At 45.1% G+C, this 19,899-nt stretch overlaps 1 protein-coding gene across 19 annotated transcripts in view; it reads left to right on the top strand.

Moving 5' to 3' along the window:
• The window catches only part of kiaa1109 (KIAA1109 ortholog), a 77,246-nt gene that overhangs the window by 9,698 nt on the left and 47,649 nt on the right, over nt 1-19,899 (top strand). For all 19 annotated transcript variants that reach the window (XM_023353300.1, XM_023353302.1, XM_023353316.1 and 16 more), the window contains exons 9-28: nt 116-195; nt 327-477; nt 1,214-1,370; nt 1,602-1,680; nt 3,605-3,696; nt 3,772-3,889; nt 3,962-4,117; nt 4,416-4,513; nt 4,595-4,779; nt 6,471-6,577; nt 6,655-6,866; nt 6,955-7,161; nt 7,689-7,826; nt 8,206-8,382; nt 8,513-8,641; nt 10,818-10,937; nt 11,010-11,284; nt 11,804-12,054; nt 12,863-13,103; nt 13,853-14,359. In XM_023353300.1, the coding sequence (XP_023209068.1) occupies nt 116-195; nt 327-477; nt 1,214-1,370; nt 1,602-1,680; nt 3,605-3,696; nt 3,772-3,889; nt 3,962-4,117; nt 4,416-4,513; nt 4,595-4,779; nt 6,471-6,577; nt 6,655-6,866; nt 6,955-7,161; nt 7,689-7,826; nt 8,206-8,382; nt 8,513-8,641; nt 10,818-10,937; nt 11,010-11,284; nt 11,804-12,054; nt 12,863-13,103; nt 13,853-14,359 (3,480 nt within the window). The remainder of the gene's footprint in view (nt 1-115; nt 196-326; nt 478-1,213; nt 1,371-1,601; nt 1,681-3,604; nt 3,697-3,771; nt 3,890-3,961; nt 4,118-4,415; nt 4,514-4,594; nt 4,780-6,470; nt 6,578-6,654; nt 6,867-6,954; nt 7,162-7,688; nt 7,827-8,205; nt 8,383-8,512; nt 8,642-10,817; nt 10,938-11,009; nt 11,285-11,803; nt 12,055-12,862; nt 13,104-13,852; nt 14,360-19,899) is intronic.

Raw genomic sequence — 19,899 nt, 5'->3', positions numbered from 1 at the left:
TAAGCAGAACTCTCAGATGAAACAGGAACTTTAGGTTTCTAACCCAGATGTGTTTTCTTTCTGTTTTTATTGTGTCAAAGTGTGACCTTTATGTTGACCTTCATCTGTCCTCCAGGCCTCCCAGACTGATGGGCGAGGGCTTTGTGGTGATGCAGTCCAACGACGTGGACATCTACTACTACCAGGATGAACCCGGTACGCTGCTGGAGTCATGGCTCCGTCCTGAGCCTCCACAGATAAACCATCTGATGAACTGCTTTCCATGAGGACAAATACACATTACTGACTTTATTTTCGTCTCTCTCTCCGGACGTCCCCCTTGGCAGGCCTGGTCCCCGTGGAGCAGGACGGGTCGGAGGAGGCCGAGACGAGCAGCGAGGACGATAAGCTGCAGGACCTCCCTCCATGTTGGGGTCTGGACATTGTCTGTGGAAAGGGGACGGACTTTAACTACGGGCCGTGGGCGGACCGCCAGAGGTGAGCAAACCCAAAGCACCTCAGCCAAAGAAAAGCTGCAGCTGAAACAATCAAATCGCAGCAATGGTTATTAAAATGTGAGTTTTAATCTGAAAGGTCTGGGAGTTGAACCCCAGACCTTTCTGTTGCTAGGCAACGGTGCCTAGCAACAGAAAGTGCCGCACTGGACTGGATTCGTTGACATTATGGACTGTAAATGTTTGACTTGAACGTCGTAACATTTAAAGATTGGAGTTTTAGCTTCTCTTTGTTCTACACTTAGAGCTGATTGAGTAAATTCAGAAATACTTTATTAACCCAAACATTAAATAGTAACAGTCAGATTTGAAATGAGAACCTGTGGCCTCCAGCTAGCTGTCTATTTAGACCAATATTAGATTAATTTTTAGATTATTATGCACAGAGACTCCTAGTATTGCAACCCAGAACAGGGATTAAAACTTGGAACCCAGAAAAACTACCTTAGCAACAACTTTTTAGACTCCTATTCTCCCAACCCAGAACAGGGATTAGACCAGAGGATATTAACTTTTACTGATCTACCAACCCTGAATAGGAGCATCTAGTTCATTTACTTTGGATCAACAAACATTATTAGCTTTTTCTTCTTTTGCTCTTTCTTTTGGTTTGTTATTTTGTTTGCATTTCCTTTTAAATCCTGTAAAGCTCTTTGTATTGCCTTGTTGCTGAAAATGTGCTATATAAATAAAATGACCTTTTACCTTTACCTTTCCAGGGACTGTCTCTGGAAGTTCTTCCTGCCGGCCGACTACCAGGCCATGAAGGTGAGCGAAGTGGCCCAGCCAGGAAAAGCCCGGCAGATCCAAGCCTTCGAGCTTCGCATGAACATCATCGCTGACGCCACCATCGATCTGCTCTTCACCAAAAACAGGGTGACTCTGCTTCCCTCTGATCCCTCTTCCTCCTGCTGTTCTGTCTTTATGCATCAGTTATTGATATCGCGTCATGTTTTATTCTCTTTCAAACTGTCCTCCATGTGAAGGGAATATTAAAACCGACAGGATCGTCCTTTCCTTCCCTCCTTTGACCATTTTCTGTTCGGGTTAGGCTGCTCTCCTTTATTTTTAGTCTGTGATAATGAGACATTTCATTGCTGTTGCTAGGAAACCAATGCCATCCATGTGAACGTAGGCGCCGGCTCCTACCTGGAAGTCAACATCCCCATGACTGTGGGAGAGAATGGTAAGTAGGAGTTTCACAGCAGAAACATCAGTCGACCACGATGTCAGTTTTGATGTCGGCAGACATCTCCATGGCTCCAGGTTAGATTTAAAGAAACAGCAGCACCTCATGCTTTATGCTATTTGCAACGGTTATGGGAGGGTTTAGCTTAGCAGGCAGATAGTCTGGTGGTGATGTAGGAGTAGCAGTTGCTGAGATGTGATGAAATATCAGTAGCAGGCAATGCTACCTAAAAATGATCCTGCCAGAGCTTTTTTATTTTTTTATTTTTTAACCCCTCCAGGGGGTCTTTTGTGGGCTCTAGTGTTCCTTATATGACAGCAGGCTGAGAGGAAACGGGGAAGGAGAGGGGGGAAGACATGCGGCAAATGTCGTTGGGTCCGGGAGTCGAACCCGCGACGGCCGCGTTGAGGACTCAAGGCCTCCAAATATGGGTCGCGCTAACCGCTACGCCACCACGGCACGCCCCATCCTGCCAGAGCTTTTTACCGTGTGCGGTTCTGACGGGTCACCAGTTGGCTGACATCTGCCGCTCTTCCTGAGCGTCACACTAAGACTGCGGGCTAAACAATTTAATCTAGTCGAAATGTTCCCCACAAGAGTAGAAACTAAGCAAATATTGTTGCTTCTCCTTCTCCCTTCTGGACGCCACCTGAACCTGAGAATCAACATCCTCCTCTTCCCGTGGATCACACGAGTCGGCTTCTCTTCCAAGTCTTTATTATTTAGCATCGTTTGTAAAAAAATAACAAAAGAAAGTGTGCTGGTTTTGTGGACATGATGCGTGTTGTAGAGGTGGTTGGGCTCTTGCAGGTCAGGTGCAGTGATAGTTTTGTGCTGCCCTTGGATCTGTTGGAACTTTTTTTTTTTCTGATGTTAGCCAACTGGTGACCCGTCAGCTTTTCAGTTCGCTAAACCACAGAAAAGCTAATAAGCCGGCGACCCGCCAGAACCGCACACTATAAAAAGCTTAGCCGGGATCTTAGAACTCCACTCATTAATTTTTAGCTTGCAGAAAAACGCCAAGCCGTGAAATAAACAAAAGCAAACTAACCGATAACATTTAGGCTTTGGCGTGCCCTTTGACCCCCACAGACTCGCACTGATACAAGATGTTTTGACACAAAAGATCTTTTTTTTTTCTCCACAATTTCGTTAATAGTAAAGAGGGTTGGATAATAAAAATTACAATATCTTTTCTTTTTTATTTAAAGGGATCATGATCTAGTTCTGCTAACCAAAGCACTATTACTCTAAAGCTAAAGCTAATGCTTTGGCTAAAGCATTAGCTTTAGCTTCCACGAATGCTAAAGCACTATTCTCAGTTTTGCTTTCTTTGGAAGTTTCCTAAACTTGTTAAACTTATAATTATCACATCATGCATCTTATTGCAGCCCTTGTTAATTGCCATGCTCATATATATACAGACTAACTAGAAGTCAGTTTGCTGAGTAATTCTGCTCATTTTAATATTTGTTTAAATATTTGTAATTATGGCATGTTCTCAGAGCTTCTGTGCTGCATTTTTTTCACTCCCCAGGGAAACAAGAAGTCATGGATAATTAGTTCCTGCTTTCATAGGTAAAAGATAAGTGAGTTTTGGTTATGTAGATTTTTGCAGGAGTTTTTCTGGCTCTGCTGCGTGTTGCAGCTGTAACCTTTGGAGCGAACGCTTTCTGGGTTCTGAATAGAGCTTATTGACAGGAAGCTGTACGCAGAGCAGAGAGGTGAGTATGGACCAGAGGAAGTGTGTTTTGTTGTCGCTATCGGCTGTCAAAGCACAAGCAGAGACTTAGTCGATAGGCTGCCAGCTGGGACTTTATGCCACAGATCATGTTGAGGTCAAACTCTCAAAGGTCAATCAAACCGAGTTAGCTTCATCAGGCTGAAGATGAGGACTTTTCTCCTACCCGTCTCCCTGCAGGCTACTCCCCCAACATCAAAGGCCAGCTGCTGCACGTGGACACCACCAGCAGCATGCAGTACCGGACGCTGCTGGAGGCCGAGATGCTGGCGGTAAGTGTCTGCCCCATCACGCTTTTCCCCCGTCACAGGCCGCCCCGTCACGCTGACCTGAGCTTTGTATTTCAGTTCCACGTGATCGCCAGTTACCCCTGCGTGTGGAACATGCCCCAGTCTTGGCAGTGCGAGATCGAGGTCTACAAGGCCACGTACCACTTTATCTACGCCCAGAAGAACTTCTTCACAGGTCAGCAGCGCCAGAGCACGTTTCTGCACGATGACTGAGACCCGGTCCTCAGAGTTTTCTCTGTCCACTCAGATCTGATCAAGGACTGGGCGAGCGACAGTGCGCCGGATATCTACTCCTTTGTGCCGTATTCCTGGAAGTTTAAGATCTTATTCCACCAGTTTGAGATGATTTGGGCGGCGAACCAGCACAACTGGATCGACTGCTCCACCAAGCAGCAGGAGAACGGTGAGCAAGCCGCTCTGCATGAATCGTTCCGTTCTTCAGCAGCTCTCATCACCATAACCCGGACAGACATCAGCAGGAAGTTAAAGTATTATTAACTTGTCAACAAAATCAGATTCAGCTTCAGAGAATAAATATGTCTCTGTGTGGTGTATGTAAACTTCTGGTTCCAGCAGCTTTAGCTGCAATAACTTTCTGTAGTTGAAGGGTTTATATGCTGATTGATGGTGGAGTGATGTTGAGGTTTTGCCTGTGGGGTTAGCTGATCGATCAGCTGATCGATTGCGTTATTGACCTGCAGTGTACCTGGCGGCCTGCGGCGAGACGCTCAACATCGACTTCACGCTTCCTTTCACCGAGTTCGTCCCCACTACCTGCCACACCCGCTTCAGCCTGAGGGTGAGTCCGTCTGCTGCCTCTGGTTCTGCTCTGATCCGTCCAGCTCTGAACACGGCCGGCGCCGCCGCGTCTCTCCCGCAGGCCGAGGACACGGACATGCGGCTGTCGCTACCGGAGTGCCACCCCAGCCGCTACCCGCTGCTCACCCTGGCCAAGGACTACCAGAGCGTCAAGCTGCCCGGTGACGGCGCGGCGTCCGGAGACGGCCAGGGAGCCCCGTCCTCCAAAACCAGCAAGCCGCGCTGGAGGAACATCACCAAAGCAGAGTGAGGCATGCTGGGACGGCCAGTATGGCAGGCCAGATTAGCATTTAATCACCTCTACTGATGTCTTTTTAAAATTATTTTTTAATTCACCAATTAGTGTATACAATAAATATTACAGACTGACAAAGAACAGGAAGGGTGTTGATCTGCAACATAATTAACCAAATAATAGAACAAATAACAGCAATTAAAACAAAAACAAACAAGGAACGAATACATTCAAAACCAAACACAGAACATAATCTAATCCCAGCAGAAACAATAAACTGTCAGATATCTGACTGGTTCAGAACTAGAGACGTCAGTTCATCTATGGAGGCTTTAACTCAAAATATCTGCAATAAATTACTGAAAACCAATGAAATTATAACGAGCCGTGAAGTCGCCGTTAGATTAATACTTCTAATTAAAGATGTCTGAAAAGTGTCTAGTGAAGATGCAGTTGTAATTTCCTGAAGGCAAATAATCTGAAAAATAATCAAAGATAAATTCAATTTTTTTAATATGAGCATTTCTGACAGAACAGCCACTTAAAACTACAGGCGACTGTCTGGACAGCCTGACTGTACCCCAGCATTATTACCACTTTATTCTCATTATTAACTTTATTTGTGTAAAATATTTAAAAAGTGGCAGCACTTTCTTAACCAAATATCTAAAACCTAATTTTGATGAGTCATAGATGAGTTTTCTTAAAGTATCATTCATGTTGGTCAGATTTCTGCTCTGAACTTAGATTTCTGTAATGTAATTTCTGATTTTGTGTTGAACGTTGACGTGTTAAACCGGAGGCGCAGTGTGAATAATCAGCTGGGTAAAACGTCAGATTAATCTGCAGATTAATCCCAGCGGTCTGTATAATCTGGTCAGGTGACCCGGTGACCTTCAGGTCAACAGCAGCTAAACCAGTCGCTTCGTTTCCTGTCGTCAGTGCAAAGGTCAGCTGTTTGCGACCTGACGGCTGAGCTCTCAGCAGCTGAACATGGCCGACATGTTGGGTCGTTACTGGTCCAGTAAAACTTTTATTTTCCCTTCATGAACCTTCATCAGTCGTCTTCGTCAGGAAACAGAAACATTTGATTTATTACCTTTAGCTCACAGCATTTGGACCAGACTGAACATCACAAAATGACCAGGAAAAAGTTAGTAAATTTATGAGAAATTAGTTGTTTAGATGAAAAATTCTCCATCCATTAAGGCGTGACGTGAGCAGCTCAGTTCGTCTTTCTTTCTTCATAATAGACTCAATCATTGATTGATCGATTCAAACGCTGCTGATAATTTGATGCTGATGTGGTAAAAGTATGTTGTATTTGTACAACTGATGTCAAAGTGCAGCTTCACAAAACATTCGACTTCTAAAATTTTTTTTACATTTCTTTAAATATTATAACTTTATTCTTGTAATTTTACAGCTTCATTCTCACATTAATCCAACTTTATTTTTGTATTAAAACGTCTCGTATTTCTTTGTTCTGACTTTATTCCACGTTTAGTAGAACACCTGTGTTTAGAGTCAGCGCTCTGTTGCCACAGTATTAGCATAGCTTTAGCATGATGTTAGCATAGCATTAGTATGGCGGTAGCATAGCATTAGCATGGCTCTAGCACAGAATTGGCTCATACTTCTGTTCTGTGGAGCAATAGCCTGAATGTTTACAGTCAGCATTGTAACTGTTGCCATGGCGCAGGGCCGGCTGGGTGGACTGCTGGAGCGTCCCAAACTTCCTGCTCATCATCGACTACACCTGGCATCCCATCTACCCCCAGAAGGCGGACGAGCAGCTCAAGCAGTCGTGTAGGTTCTGGTTCTGGTTCTGGTTCTGGTTCTGCTGCTGTCTGTTGACCTTCCTCCTCCTCTTCCTCACTGCGTAGTCTCAGAGATAGAGGAGTCCATGCTGTCTGCGATCCGCCCCCCCGACCAGGGCGCGGCGCCACGTTTCCCCTGCGGCGCCGCCCCGGCTGCGCGGCTCCCCGCCGACCCGTCGGACCTGCCGCCCGACCGGCTGCAGGTGGAGATGGAAATGTCTCCGGACTCCCAGATCCTCCTGTACGGGCCTCTGCTGCGTGCCCTCATCGCCATCAAGGTCTGCAGCTGGGGTCACCCGAACGCCTTGGCTTCCTCTCAGATCTGAACTCTGAACTCTTCCTCCTCCTCTTCCTCCCCCACTCCAGGAGAACTACTTCGGGGAGGACGACATGTACACGGACTTTGAGGAGGCCGTGTCCAGCCCGGTGCCGTCCTCAGCCACCTCGTCAGGCCTCGGCTACTCTTCGTCTCCTGGCGCGGAGGACGGCGCACACGGCCACCCCCTGGACCTGCGGCCCTGGGATATCACCGTACTGATCAACCTCTACAAGGTCCACGGCCGGCTGCCAGTGGTGAGCCGGGTCACACGGTTCTGACCGATTGGGATCCACAGGAAGCTGAAATAAAAACAAACATGGCTGCAGAACATGTGAACACATGTTGGACACAAAGATCAATAACTATATATGTCTCCATAGATATGGGATCAATATGCAAAATGTATATTTGTGATAAAATATTCAATAATTTAACTGAACTCTGATCCAGAACCGCACAGCATTCTGGGAGATGTAGGCAGAGGAAAGGCTTTAGCCGCTCACAGCGAGCTAAGCTAGCTGGGTAGCATCAACTCTCACTCTGTGGTTGCCTAGCAACAAGCTGCTGAGTAACTTGCAGCAGTTTCAGTTTTTCGTCTCATAACTCTTGAAAAATAAAAACATGAAGCAAAGACGTGAGGAGTTCAGATGTATAAAACTAAAAGTCAATCCACTGATATGAATCGCTTGTATTGTGATGAGGTTTTCAGGTTTCCATGTTAAATTGGGTTGTGTATTGATGCTGTGGTTGGTTCTGAGAGTAACCCGGTTCGCTCCTGCAGCACTGCAGCAGTGAAGGTCCAGAAGGCCCGTCCGGCTTCCTGGAGCGCCTCTGCTTCGAGATGAAGAAAGGCTACAAGGAGACGATGCTGCAGATGATCCTGTCGCCCATTCACATCTTCGTCAGCGACAACTACCAGGTACCGACCAGACAGCGCTTTCACATCAGGAGGGAAGAACGAACCAGATGAACCGAAAGCTTCTTTTCCAACTTTATACTCAAATTATTCCAAGCTTTCTGAGTAACTTTACAACCTCATTCTGTGGTAACTTTATGTCTTTATCCTAGTAATGCTACAACTTTATTCTGGTGTAATTATGACTGTGCCAACCTGGGCTGGAAGGCTGCTCAGAGAGGAAGAAGCCATTAAAACCATTACAGTTTTCAGACAGACTTTGGGCCAGAGGCTCTGGTGTTTGCAGACGTGTCCTCTGAGGTTTGATCAGTGTGATGTGAAGGAGGACGTGACTCTCCTTCAGGGCTCTGAAAGTGACGTTTGGCTGCTGGTTCCTCCTCAGCGCCCCACGGCGGACGGCGTGCTGAGAGACGGACACCTGAGTCTGTCCGGGCTGCAGATGAGGGCGCACGCCATGTTTTCGGCTCAGGGCCTCCCTCTGGGCAGCGACACGCTGGAGTACGCGTGGCTCATCGACATGCAGGCTGGGGCGCTGACTGGCAGGGTCACGGTTCCTCAGGTGTGCAACTTCACCTCCCTATGAATCAGTTTCCCAGATTCAGAACTGGATTTGTTGTGATTTTTTTTTTTTATTGTTCTGTGAAATGGTTAGCAGTGAGCGCTAACGTCTCTGGCTTTGTCCCTGTTAGCTGGCTAGCATGGTTGAGTGGGCAGAGACGTTCATTTTCCACGTGGTTTCCAGGGAGTTCCAGCTGGAGCAACCCAAACCCTCCATCATCTGCCAGCATGGCGTGGACCGCCGCATCTGTGCCGACAAGGTACAGAAAGAAAGTACACCTCTCTGAAATGATTACCTGAAGACTTCACGATATTTATGAAACTTAATGAAGCCGTCTGACTGCTGTGTTCAAATGGACTCATGCTAGCTGTACATCGGCGTTCTGTGATCGCACAGTATGATGAAATGCTAAAGGAAATGACTGGGCTTCAGGGATGTACTTAGATTTTCATCTGTTTAATAAATGAAGGTTGCGCAGTGGTGGCACAGCTAACTAACCTGGTACCAACTTAGCATTTAGCTGAAGCTAACACTGATACTCACTGATAGAGTGCTGTACCAGCTTGGTAGCTGGTGGAAGCTAAAGCACTATAGCAATACAGTTTCTAGCTGAAGCTAATGCTAAGATGCTATTCCAACACACTTTTAGGAAAAGCTTTGTAGACAGTAGGCCTGTCATGATAGCAAATTTTGCTGAGCGATTAATTGTCTCAAAAAATTATTGCGATAAACGATAATATTGCCTGAAGACCTTTTTACACTGATTTAATGGAAATGATGTAATAATGCATGTGATTTCCTGCCAAAGATAGATACACTTTATTTTCAAAATAATATTTAACACTGGACCTGATAAACAAAATAAACAAAACAACCAAAAACAAAAATAAAATGGATTCTCAGTCTCCATTAACAAAAATGTACTTGAATAAAAACTAAACAACATAAAGCCAAAGTGGAAATAAATACTGCATTCAACCAAAAGATTATGAAGTCTGTATATTATGTTGCCCTTCAGTAATAATTAGATCTAAATAGAGAAGATGGGCACATCCACTACCTGATGCAATAATTCACACTACATGATTTTTGCTCCTATTTTTCCCCTTACAACAATCTTAGCATGTTGGTCTTTCTAAGATTGTGTGGTGTGTTACGGTAGATCTAGTTGCCCCTCCGATCTAAATCAGGGTTTTTCCCCTCTGGGATCTTAACTCAGCCTGTTGAATGTGACAGGCAGCCAATCAGAAAGCGCGGATTCCCCTCCCTGCTTTCTGAGGGGAAATTACGGAGGGGAATCCCAAACAGCTGACTCGGCAACCCAAGTCCAGCGGACATTGGAGATGATATGTGGAAACAACATTAATGTTTATTCAATATGCAAAGAATATAGAAATGACAAGAGGAGGAGTTGGAGCGAAATTGTTACCGCAGTTGATAAACCCGGTAACTTTTCAGCTGTTCTTCGTTAATGTGACGTAAATAGGTTCTAATGATTTTCATTCAGTCAGGACTCTACTCTGACATTAGCCACATGCATTGCAGGTAGATTGTAGTAAAGCATTGATTAATGCCTGGTTTTAAAATTAGTTCACTGAACTTGTAGCCATTATTTTGTGCCCATTGTTGGACACCACAGGGCAGGACCGAACCCGATCGAACCGTTATACCTAGGATTTCTGTCGGCTAATGTTTGGTCTGTCAGGTTTTGAAAATGGGCCGACAATCGGCCGACAGCTCTAAGATTATGTCTCTGCGCTGGGCTTTACACTAAGGAAATGAGGTCAGAGGTCAGTGGAGAGCACCAGAGTTGAGCCTTTTTTCATTCAGTGTCATTAACAGAAAGAGAAAAAAGTCGGAAGAGACGATAATGCCGATAATTAAAATGAAGTCGGTAGTTTTAATTTATCGTACGATTAATTGATTAATCGTTTATCGCGACAGGCCTAGTAGACAGTTTTTAAACACTTCAAAATAAGAGCATGACTATAAACGGCTAACGGCTATAAACTCCTTATTAACGGTAGCTAATTTTGTTCAGCTGTAAGGTCATACAACAACCAAGTAAATTAGTGATTAAAATTATTTAGGAAATAAATTTAGGGAAAGCTAACTGTGCTAAATGTTTTCAAAGTTAGCCACATTGCTAAATGAACATCAGTGCTTCACTGCTGGGGTTTTGGCTTTGAAGGAGGGTGTTTTTCTTTTCCAGAGCTCTGCACCTCTCTGTTAAACTTTCCCTTAAACTCTGAAGCTTCTTGTTGTTGTGATTAGTTGATGGTCGGGTCGTCTCTGTGAGGAACGCACACGGTTGGGGCAGAAGCATGTCTCTGAGTTGCCATGCCAACAGGCAGCCAGCCAATGAGAACAGGGATATTTTTAAAAGCAGGCGCCTCATTAGTGTGACTGCTGATCCGAAGCCGTCTGTGTTTCAGCTGGGCCGCCTGCCCGGCCACTGCCGCACCTCCGAGGAGCTGAAGTACACCATGACCCGTCTGGCGCTGGATGGAGTCGACCTCTTCGTCGTGGAGCACGGCTGTGCCGCCAGCATCAAGGTAACGAGCGCCTAGCGCGCCACGGTTGGCCCGTCGCCGCCACCTAATTCGCTCTGACTCTCGTTTCTCCAGACGGCCGCCGTCCGGGTCGCCACCTGCAACCTGCACAACCAGGCGGTGGGGGAGGGCATCAGCGCCGTGGTGCAGGACATCAACATTCGGCAGTACATCGAGCAGCAGCAGCCAGGTCAGGGGCAGCCTCCCCTGCTGCGCCGCTCCGTCTGGCTGGAGGCAGGTTCGGTCAACCTCAACCTCATCACGGCAGACATCGCACTGGCGGCCGACCACCCAGCCAAGTGTAACGTCCAGAGACACTTCCTGGAGCTGCACGACGCGCAGACCAGAAGGTCAGCAGCCGACTTCCTGTTTCAGGGTCAGACTGAACCATCTTCGGCTACTGCCCTCCGATATGCTAAGCTAACTGCTAACCTGACAAACACAGTCCTGTGGGGAATAGAACCATTATGCTAAGCTAACTGCTAGCCTGACGAACACGGTCCTGTTGAATATATGACCATTATGCTAAGCTAACTGCTAGCCTGATGAACACGGTCCTGTTGAATATATGACCATTATGCTAAGCTAACTGCTAGCCTGATGAACACGGTCCTGTTGAATATATGACCATTATGCTAAGCTAACTGCTAGCCTGATGAACACGGTCCTGTTGAATATATGACCATTATGCTAAGCTAACTGCTAGCCTGACAAACTCGTTCCTGTTGAATATAGAACCATTATGCTAAGCTAACTGTCCTTTAGTGAATAGAAAGTTTGAATCTCATGGGGAGTAGAAAGTGCTCCCTGTCGGCTGTTGGAATAGTTCTCTGTGTTTAGATGGAGCCGCTCCTCTTCGTCTCCTCTAGGCTCTGGTTTCTGTGGCCCGATGACGCCAGCCTGCGCAGTAAGCGCAGCCGGAACCGCTGCGGCTGCCTGGGCGGCTGCAGGTTCTTCGGAGGAACCAACATGGGTCTGGACTTCTTCAGGCTAGAGGAGCTGACGCCGTCGTCTTCGTCTGCCTTCTCCTCTTCCGGCGCCGAGTCCGACATGAGCTACGGCCAGTCGCTGCTGCAGCCCACCGAGTGGATCGTCACCAAGGAGACGCCCAAAGTGGACGGTGAGTAGCTGAGCATGCTAATGCTACGCTATCGACGGGGAGCTGCTGGAGGAGAACAGGAAGCATCGGTTCACAACGGCGAGGTTCTTTTAATAATCCAAGAATAAGATAGTAAGAATCTGCTCTGTCTATTATTGTAATTATTACTGTGTATTATTATTTTAGTTATTGGTCTATGTGGAGGGAATTTACTGTAGAAAAGGATCCAATATTAACTAATTTCAGCTTTTAATTTATGCTTTTCATTTATTTTTTTTCTCAATTATTATATTTTGAAATTTCTTTTAATTTTATAATTAAATTTGTATTTTTTGTATTTTATTCTTCCCTTTTCAAATGTTTTCTATTTTTTATTTATAAGTGTCATAGTATTATCAGTTTGGACTATTTTATTTTATTTCTTTTTATTTTAGATTTTAAATGTTAGAATTATTTGTATTAATTTGAAGTTTTAAAACTATTTGATTTATTTTTAAATAGCAGTTTTATTGTTAATTTTTTGTATTTTACTACATATTTCAATTTTTTATTTTTATTTTTTAATATATTATTTATTTATTTTTACTTTGAACAAAAAAATTCTTCTAATCATTCATAAGCATGATTAATCCTAAATCATGCTTATGAAAGATTCTGAAAATATTTTTTCATGTTAAAGGGAGGAAAAAAGTTGATGTTTTTTCCCTGATTGATGGACGTAATTAAAACCAAAACATGGCGTCTCTCTGTGTGTGTGTGATGCTGAAGCACCATCACTTCGGTTTCACTTCACCATCACTCAGTTTCTGAGTTTCTCTGGTTTCCTCAGGTAAAGTGGTCGGGCTGAAGCGGGACACGCACTCCCCCTGCCTGCCACCGGAGGTGCCAGAGAGGCGCAGCCAGCAGCACCTGAGCCTCCAGGTGCCCCAGCGCTCCCACAGCTCCGCCTCCTCCTCCGAGGAGAACAGCTCCTCCAGCGCCGCGCTGCCCCTGCTGGCAGGAGAGAGAGACTCGCCGCCTCCTAGCGCCGAGGAGCGCCGCTTCCCGCTCAGCGCCAGAACCCACGCCGAGTGAGTCCGACACACAGAGACAGAGACACACTCTTTAATCCTGCTTTAACAGGGTTTTCTTTTTACTAAATGTCAGATTCTTATTTATGGTTTTTTGTCTCCTGAATATTTTTCTAATCTGAACGTTTTGTGTCGGATGTTTTGGCTTTGCTGGAGTTCACTCAGCATGATGCTGCCGCCGCTGTACCTTTCAGACGTCCTTCTTTCTCCTCCAAAAACATTTGAGTTTCAGCTTCATCAGACTAGAGCATGTTTATGAAAATAATCCCAAAACCAGACTGCTAATCCCAAATTAGCTTCACTACATAAGCTTGTCTCAATAAATAATTAATGATTAATTAAAATGAGCTTCATAATTTCCAATCAGATGATTAATATTTTGTTTGCAGACACATTATAATTTCTGTATGGTTTTATATTTCCTTTTTATTGTTTCTGGTTTTTATTCTGGATATTTAAATTATCTTCTAGTTTCAGTGTGGCGTGTTCAGTATGAAATGAAACTCTCAAAACGACAGTGTTATCATTTATCACAGTCATTTTTACACACAGTTCCTAACTTAGAGAGCAAACTGCAACATTTCCCATCTCGTTAGTCATTTGTCCCTGTAGTTGTCACGGTAACGTGTTTTCTGGAGGATAAATCCTTCCAGAAGTGATAATACGGCTGTTTCCAGTTTATCCTGGTTTACTCTGGTTGTATCAGATTATAATCCGGTGTAATCTCTCCGTATCCTGTGTCTCGGCAGCGCGCTGGGTGACGTCCCCGAGGCGTCCCCCCTGTCCCCCGTCTCCCAGGACCACGCCTCGGTGCGCTGCCCGCTCTGCTCGCCGCTGCGCCGCCAGTCTTCGGTCCATTCGGGTCGGCTGGGCAGCACCAAGAGTCTGTCGGCCGCTGTGTTCGCCGACAAGCCTCCGGTCGCTATGACCTCCGCCGGTGGCGGTGGCGGAGGCGTCCAATTCAGCAGCGAGGTCTCGCGTAGCGACGAGAACGTCCTGGACTCGCCCCGGCAGCGGCGCAGCTACGGCTCGTTCCCCTTCACGCCGTCGGCCGACTCCAGCACCTTCCACCAGTACCGCTCAGCCGACTCCAGCATGTCGGTGGCCGAGAGCGAGGCCTACTTCTCCGCCACCGAGGACTTCGAGCCGATCAGCAGTGCCGACGAGGGGCCCGGCACGTACCCGGGTCGCAAGAAGAAGAGGCGGCAGCAGATGCAGCAGCCGCAGCAGCCGCCGTACCGCATGGAGAGCTACAGGTGAGGTCAGAGGTCGCAGCAGATCAGACAGATTGAGCGGCTCTGCTCCTGTCAGGCTGGATGAATGAATGATTTAACTCTGATTTAATGTTAAAGCTGAGCAGCTTCAGACCGAACGCGGGCCGCCGGCACCGCCGTCTTTAATCTGATGCTTCCTGTCTGACTCCATCAGCCAATCAGACGCTCAGCCTCTTCCGGCCGCCTCAGCTAAACACTTTCATGACAGACAAGACGAAGTTAATCTGCATCCCTGTACCTCACAGTATAAAATCATGGCTGAAGGGTGACAGCGCATCACAGACCAGTCGCCATGGGCCAAACCGCTAATGGGTAAAAACACGACGCTTAGAGCCAGGCCCGGCAGCGCTGGGGGGGTTCTGGGGGGCATTTGTAGCATATTTGAAAATAACTGAATTGTTATTCAATATAAAATAGCTTTTAACCAAGTAGACAGGCTAGGTTTTCTTCCCTTTTTCAGAAGAGTAGGTGCGACTCAAAAAAGGAGCAGGTAGGCTAGAGTTTTGCAGCTGCGAGTATTTTGTATTTGCAATGTGAATATTATATTTACATATTTACAACCACACATTGGGATATGAAACATAGGCATGAATGAAAGAAAGGGGAAAAAAAAACAATGAAATAAAAAACAAGAAAAATACAAGGGAAAAAAACAACAAACAACAAAAAAAAAACTAATTAATTAATCGGTCCCAAAGTTAAAGTTCATCTCACACCCCCCCTTAGTCCATCCACCCCGAATGGGGATCAATCAGGCTCACCAACAAGGCGAGTATCCGGAGCTTGATTCACGTCTTGGGTAAATGAAAGTCCAATCAAAGAAGGAGCAGAGTCCTTTGTAGGATTCTCCTACCAGCTGGGTAGGAGAAGTAAACAGTCCTTAATCACCAACAGGTGAATTCTTTCCTTGGCTCTAGGCCTGTTCTCATAGCTCGCCATCCATCTGGCCTGAACAACAAAACAGGACCACTTCCTCAATATAATTATATTTTCTAATATTCTTAGTGTATACACGGTTCAATAAATAATTCTATCATATTCAATCAATTGCAATAAATCTAAAATTCAATATAAATTACATTCATGAAACATTCAATAAATATACACCATATTATCAATTAACATGAAATGTAAAATACTAATATAAACCAGTGCTCAATAAATACTTCAATTACCCGTTTTGGTTATCAAAAGCAATGTTCAATCAGTTTTTAGTGGCTACACAATAGGAGTGATTACAAGCCAACGCTAAGTCATTCATAACAACACTCACCAGTTCCGCAGTTTTGTGTCATACTACCGGATCTTTTCCATCTCCCTTTCCGGCTCACAATAATGGGCTCCTACAGTTCAGTACATTAAGTGAGCATCGTACATATTTATAGACATTAAATGATACTACGCTTTAACTGACCTGCCAGCTCTGCTCCTTCCGACGCGATCTAACCTTCATGCCTTTCGCTCCAGCTAATATACCGAGCCAATAAACTGCGACGGTACACGTGACCCCAATACTTAGCCACGATTGGCTAAATAATCTCGCGAGAATCACTCCTAAGGTTATTAAAACATCGCGAGATTTAAGGCTAAAAGGCAAAAGTAGAAAATCAGAGGACATGAAGGTTTAAAATGACACTTAGGTTACATCCTCCCCCCTTAATTCCATGCAACACCGGTGCATGCTAAATTATCTGAACACTATGACGCACAGGAGCATCTGAAACAGGTTCAGCAACCATTTCACCATAAGCAGTAGCTAGACTGTGTAAAAGATTTTGCACTACAGAAATTAAAGGATTTCCTAAAGTAGCATACTGAAAGCGCTTAATTGGTTTTGGCTCTCGACTAGACCGACGAATTGACTGTTCAGCCTTTAAACCGTCACTAGCCTGATGAGCATCTATAGGTGATTCTGTGGAATATGATGCTGGTATGGCCGAATTTGGTGATGTCTCTACCGGGCCATGGCTCTCCAGATCTTCAGATGGGCTTAGCTCCGGAACACGTTCAAGTTCAGGTGAATTTCCCGGGTCCATCTGATCTTGTGAAGGAACTTTTTCCAAGACTGGAAGTGGATCCATAGCATCAGACAGTAGAGACGACTTGTCCACATCAGGTGAAGAATTCTCTCTTTCCATCTCTGGAACTGGAATTCTGTTCATGGGCTGAGTAGGGCATGTCCCCTCAACACTGACCTTCACAGTTGGTAAAACTGAAAACCGAGATGCCCTCCAGTCCTCATCCTCCTCATCTGGGCTTTCCTCCAATTCTTCCACTGGTTCTTGTAGACTGCGGGTCTGTGGCCTGTGAGCCGGTGTGGAAACTGGTGGGTCAACTTCAGCCTGAGGAAGAAATCCACAAGGGAGGAGAAGGTCACGGTGCAGAGTCCTGGTGCCTCCAGAGGGATCCGTTTCTGGTCTTACAATATACACAGGAAGCTCACCCACACGACCAACCACCACATAGATGTTTGTCTCCCACTTATCCTCCAGTTTATGCTTGCCTCTCAACTTCACATTTCGGACTAATACTCTATCACCTTCATCAAGACTTGCTGGTTTCACTCTCTGATCAAAACGAATCTTATTTCTTCTTGCCATCTTTTCTGCATTTTTAGAAGCTAGCTGAAAACTTTCCTTCAGCCGAGAACGGAGGTTCTGCACATACTGAGAATGCGATTGGGATGACGAATCTCTGACAGGCAAGTTGAAAGCTATGTCAACAGGAAGTCTTGGACAGCGACCAAACATCAACTCATATGGAGTAAAACCTGTAACCTCATTGCGGGTGCAATTATAAGCATGAACAAGTGGCTTGACATACTCTTTCCACCTAGTTTTCTGCTCTGGCTCCAAAGTACCCAACATATTGAGCAAAGTTCTATTGAACCTTTCAACAGGATTTCCACGGGGATGGTATGGCGTGGTGTGTGACTTTTTAATGCCAGCAATGTTGCAGAGCTCTTTAATGAGGTGAGACTCGAAATCAGGCCCTTGGTCCGTGTGCAACCGCTCAGGAAACCCATAATGCACAACAAAATTCTCCCACAGACATTTTGCAACAGTCTTTGCTTTTTGATTGGCTGTTGGAAAAGCCATAGCGTACTTAGTAAAATGGTCTGTGAGGACAAGAATGTTTTTAGTGTTGCTTTTATCAGGTTCAATCGATAGATAATCCATGCACAGGAGTTCAAGGGGCCGGCTGGTCTGGATATTCACCAATGGTGCAGCTCGTTCTGGCAACGCTTTCCGGCGAATGCAGCGACTGCATGTTTTAATCTTGGTTTCTACATCTACAGACATGCGTGGCCAGAAAAACCTAGCTCTTACAAGGTCAAGTGTTCTTTCAATCCCCATGTGCCCCATATCATCATGAAGGCTTGAAAGCACAATAGAACGGTATTCCTCTGGCAACACAAGTTGAAATGATAGGACCTCACCATCCTGCCTTCTTCTATATAAGATGTCATCTTTTAGTTCAAGGCGTTTCCATTCTCTCATCACCAAAGGAAGATCAGGAAGCTCAGCCCTGACAGTTGGAGGGATTTCCTCTCCTGTTTCAAGCTGATGAATAACTTCTCTCAAAACAGGATCAGCTCTCTGTTTCTCCCTGATGTCATAAAAGGACAGTGATGGAAGGACTGGCAACCCTTGGTTCTCATCCATGTACAAGTCAGGGAGAACTGTAGGGGTCATACTCACAGTTTCCACTAAAGTAATGTTTCTCTCCAAAGGACCATCTGGACTTTGGCCTCTCAGTAGACAACTGTGACAAATGGCTCTGATCACATCTGAGGTAAGTTCTGTAGCATCCTCCATTTCATTCATATGGGTCGTGATGAACTGTTGCACCATAGCCCATTCTCTTTGTGGGTCAGGTGTCTGGGGATGTGGTCTCCTGGAGAGGGCATCAGCATCTCTGTTTTGACTGCCTGCACGGTACTGCAATTTAAAATCATATGTAGACAGTGCAGCAAGCCATCGATGACTAGCAGCATCAAGTTTAGCAGAGGTTAAGACATAGGTTAACGGATTGTTATCAGTAACAACAGTGAAACTGGAGCCATAAAGATAATCATGAAATTTTTCAGTTACGCTCCATTTTAAAGCTAAAAATTCCAATTTATGGGCTGGATATCTAGCTTCACTGGCAGACAACCCTCGGCTAGCATATGCTATAACTCGTAGCTTCCCCTCTTGTTCTTGATAAAGAGCAGCTCCAAGCCCAGTGGTGCTGGCGTCTGTATGCAGAATGTAAGGATGGCTTGGGTTAGCAAAACCAAGTACTGGGGCTGTAGTCAGTCTGTCAATCAATGTTTCAAAAGCAGATTGACACTGTTCAGTCCACCTTTCATTAAAAGGTTGTTTTGCATCATGGTTTTTCAGCGTGATAGTTGTTTTACTGACACGTTTGCGCACAGGAGAATATCCCCTTGTCAGGTCATTTAGAGGCTTAGCAATAGCAGCGTAGCCATTTATGAACCTGCGATAATAACCCGCAAATCCAAGAAATGATCGCAGTTCTTTTAAAGTTTGTGGAACTGGCCAGGATTTTAAAGCACTTATCTTTTCTGGATCTGTTTCAACCCCATGTTCAGAAACTACATGGCCTAAATAACGCACAGAAGTTTGGAAAAACTTACATTTCTGTGGTGATAGTTTAAGGCCATAATCTCTAAGTCGATGCAGCACTCTTATCAACCTACTCTCATGCTCTTCTAAAGTGTCAGAGAATATAATCAAATCATCCAAGAAGACTAAAACTTCTTTTAAATGCAAATCACCCATGCATCTCTCCATAAGGCGTTGAAAAGTACTGGGTGCATTAGTCACACCTTGGGGCATTCTATTAAATTCCCAAAACCCAAGTGGAGTCACAAATGCAGTTTTAGGCTTATCACCTTCTTCCATTTCTATCTGATAATATCCTGACTTCAGATCAAGAACACTGAACCAGCATGAACCAGTAAGAGCTGAAAATGACTCTTCCAAATTTGGTAATGCATAAGCATCCTTCACTGTTTGTAGGTTCAACTTTCTATAATCTATACAAAGCCGAACATCACCACTCTTCTTTCGAACAACTACAATTGGTGAAGAGAATGGTGACTCAGATTCTCTTATTACCCCCGTCTCCAAAAGATCTCGCAAATGATTTCGAACAGCCTCAATATCATTTGGATGAATAGGGCGAGCACGATGTTTAAATGGGGTCTCATCATGAAGATGGATGTGATGTTTCACCCGATCAGTACATCCAAAGTCAAGGTCATGATGAGAAAACACTTCTGGCATTTCTTTGAGTTTAGCAATAACGCGTTCTTTCCAATCAGGAAGAATCGGAGAATTTCCAAATTCAAACTGGAGATCAACTTTGTCAGTGTTCCTGGGCTGCACATTACAGCAGGAAACCTCAGAAAGGAGCTGGGGTGACACTGTAATTTCTGCAATAATAGCAGGCGGTGACAATGTTATATTCTGTTTTGACTCATTTGTGATAACCACTGGGATCTTATGAGGCGT

The sequence above is a fragment of the Xiphophorus maculatus genome, chromosome 19 (genome assembly GCF_002775205.1).
Source record: "Xiphophorus maculatus strain JP 163 A chromosome 19, X_maculatus-5.0-male, whole genome shotgun sequence".
NCBI lineage: Eukaryota > Metazoa > Chordata > Actinopteri > Cyprinodontiformes > Poeciliidae > Xiphophorus > Xiphophorus maculatus.
This window is presented reverse-complemented; position numbering and strand designations above follow the sequence as displayed.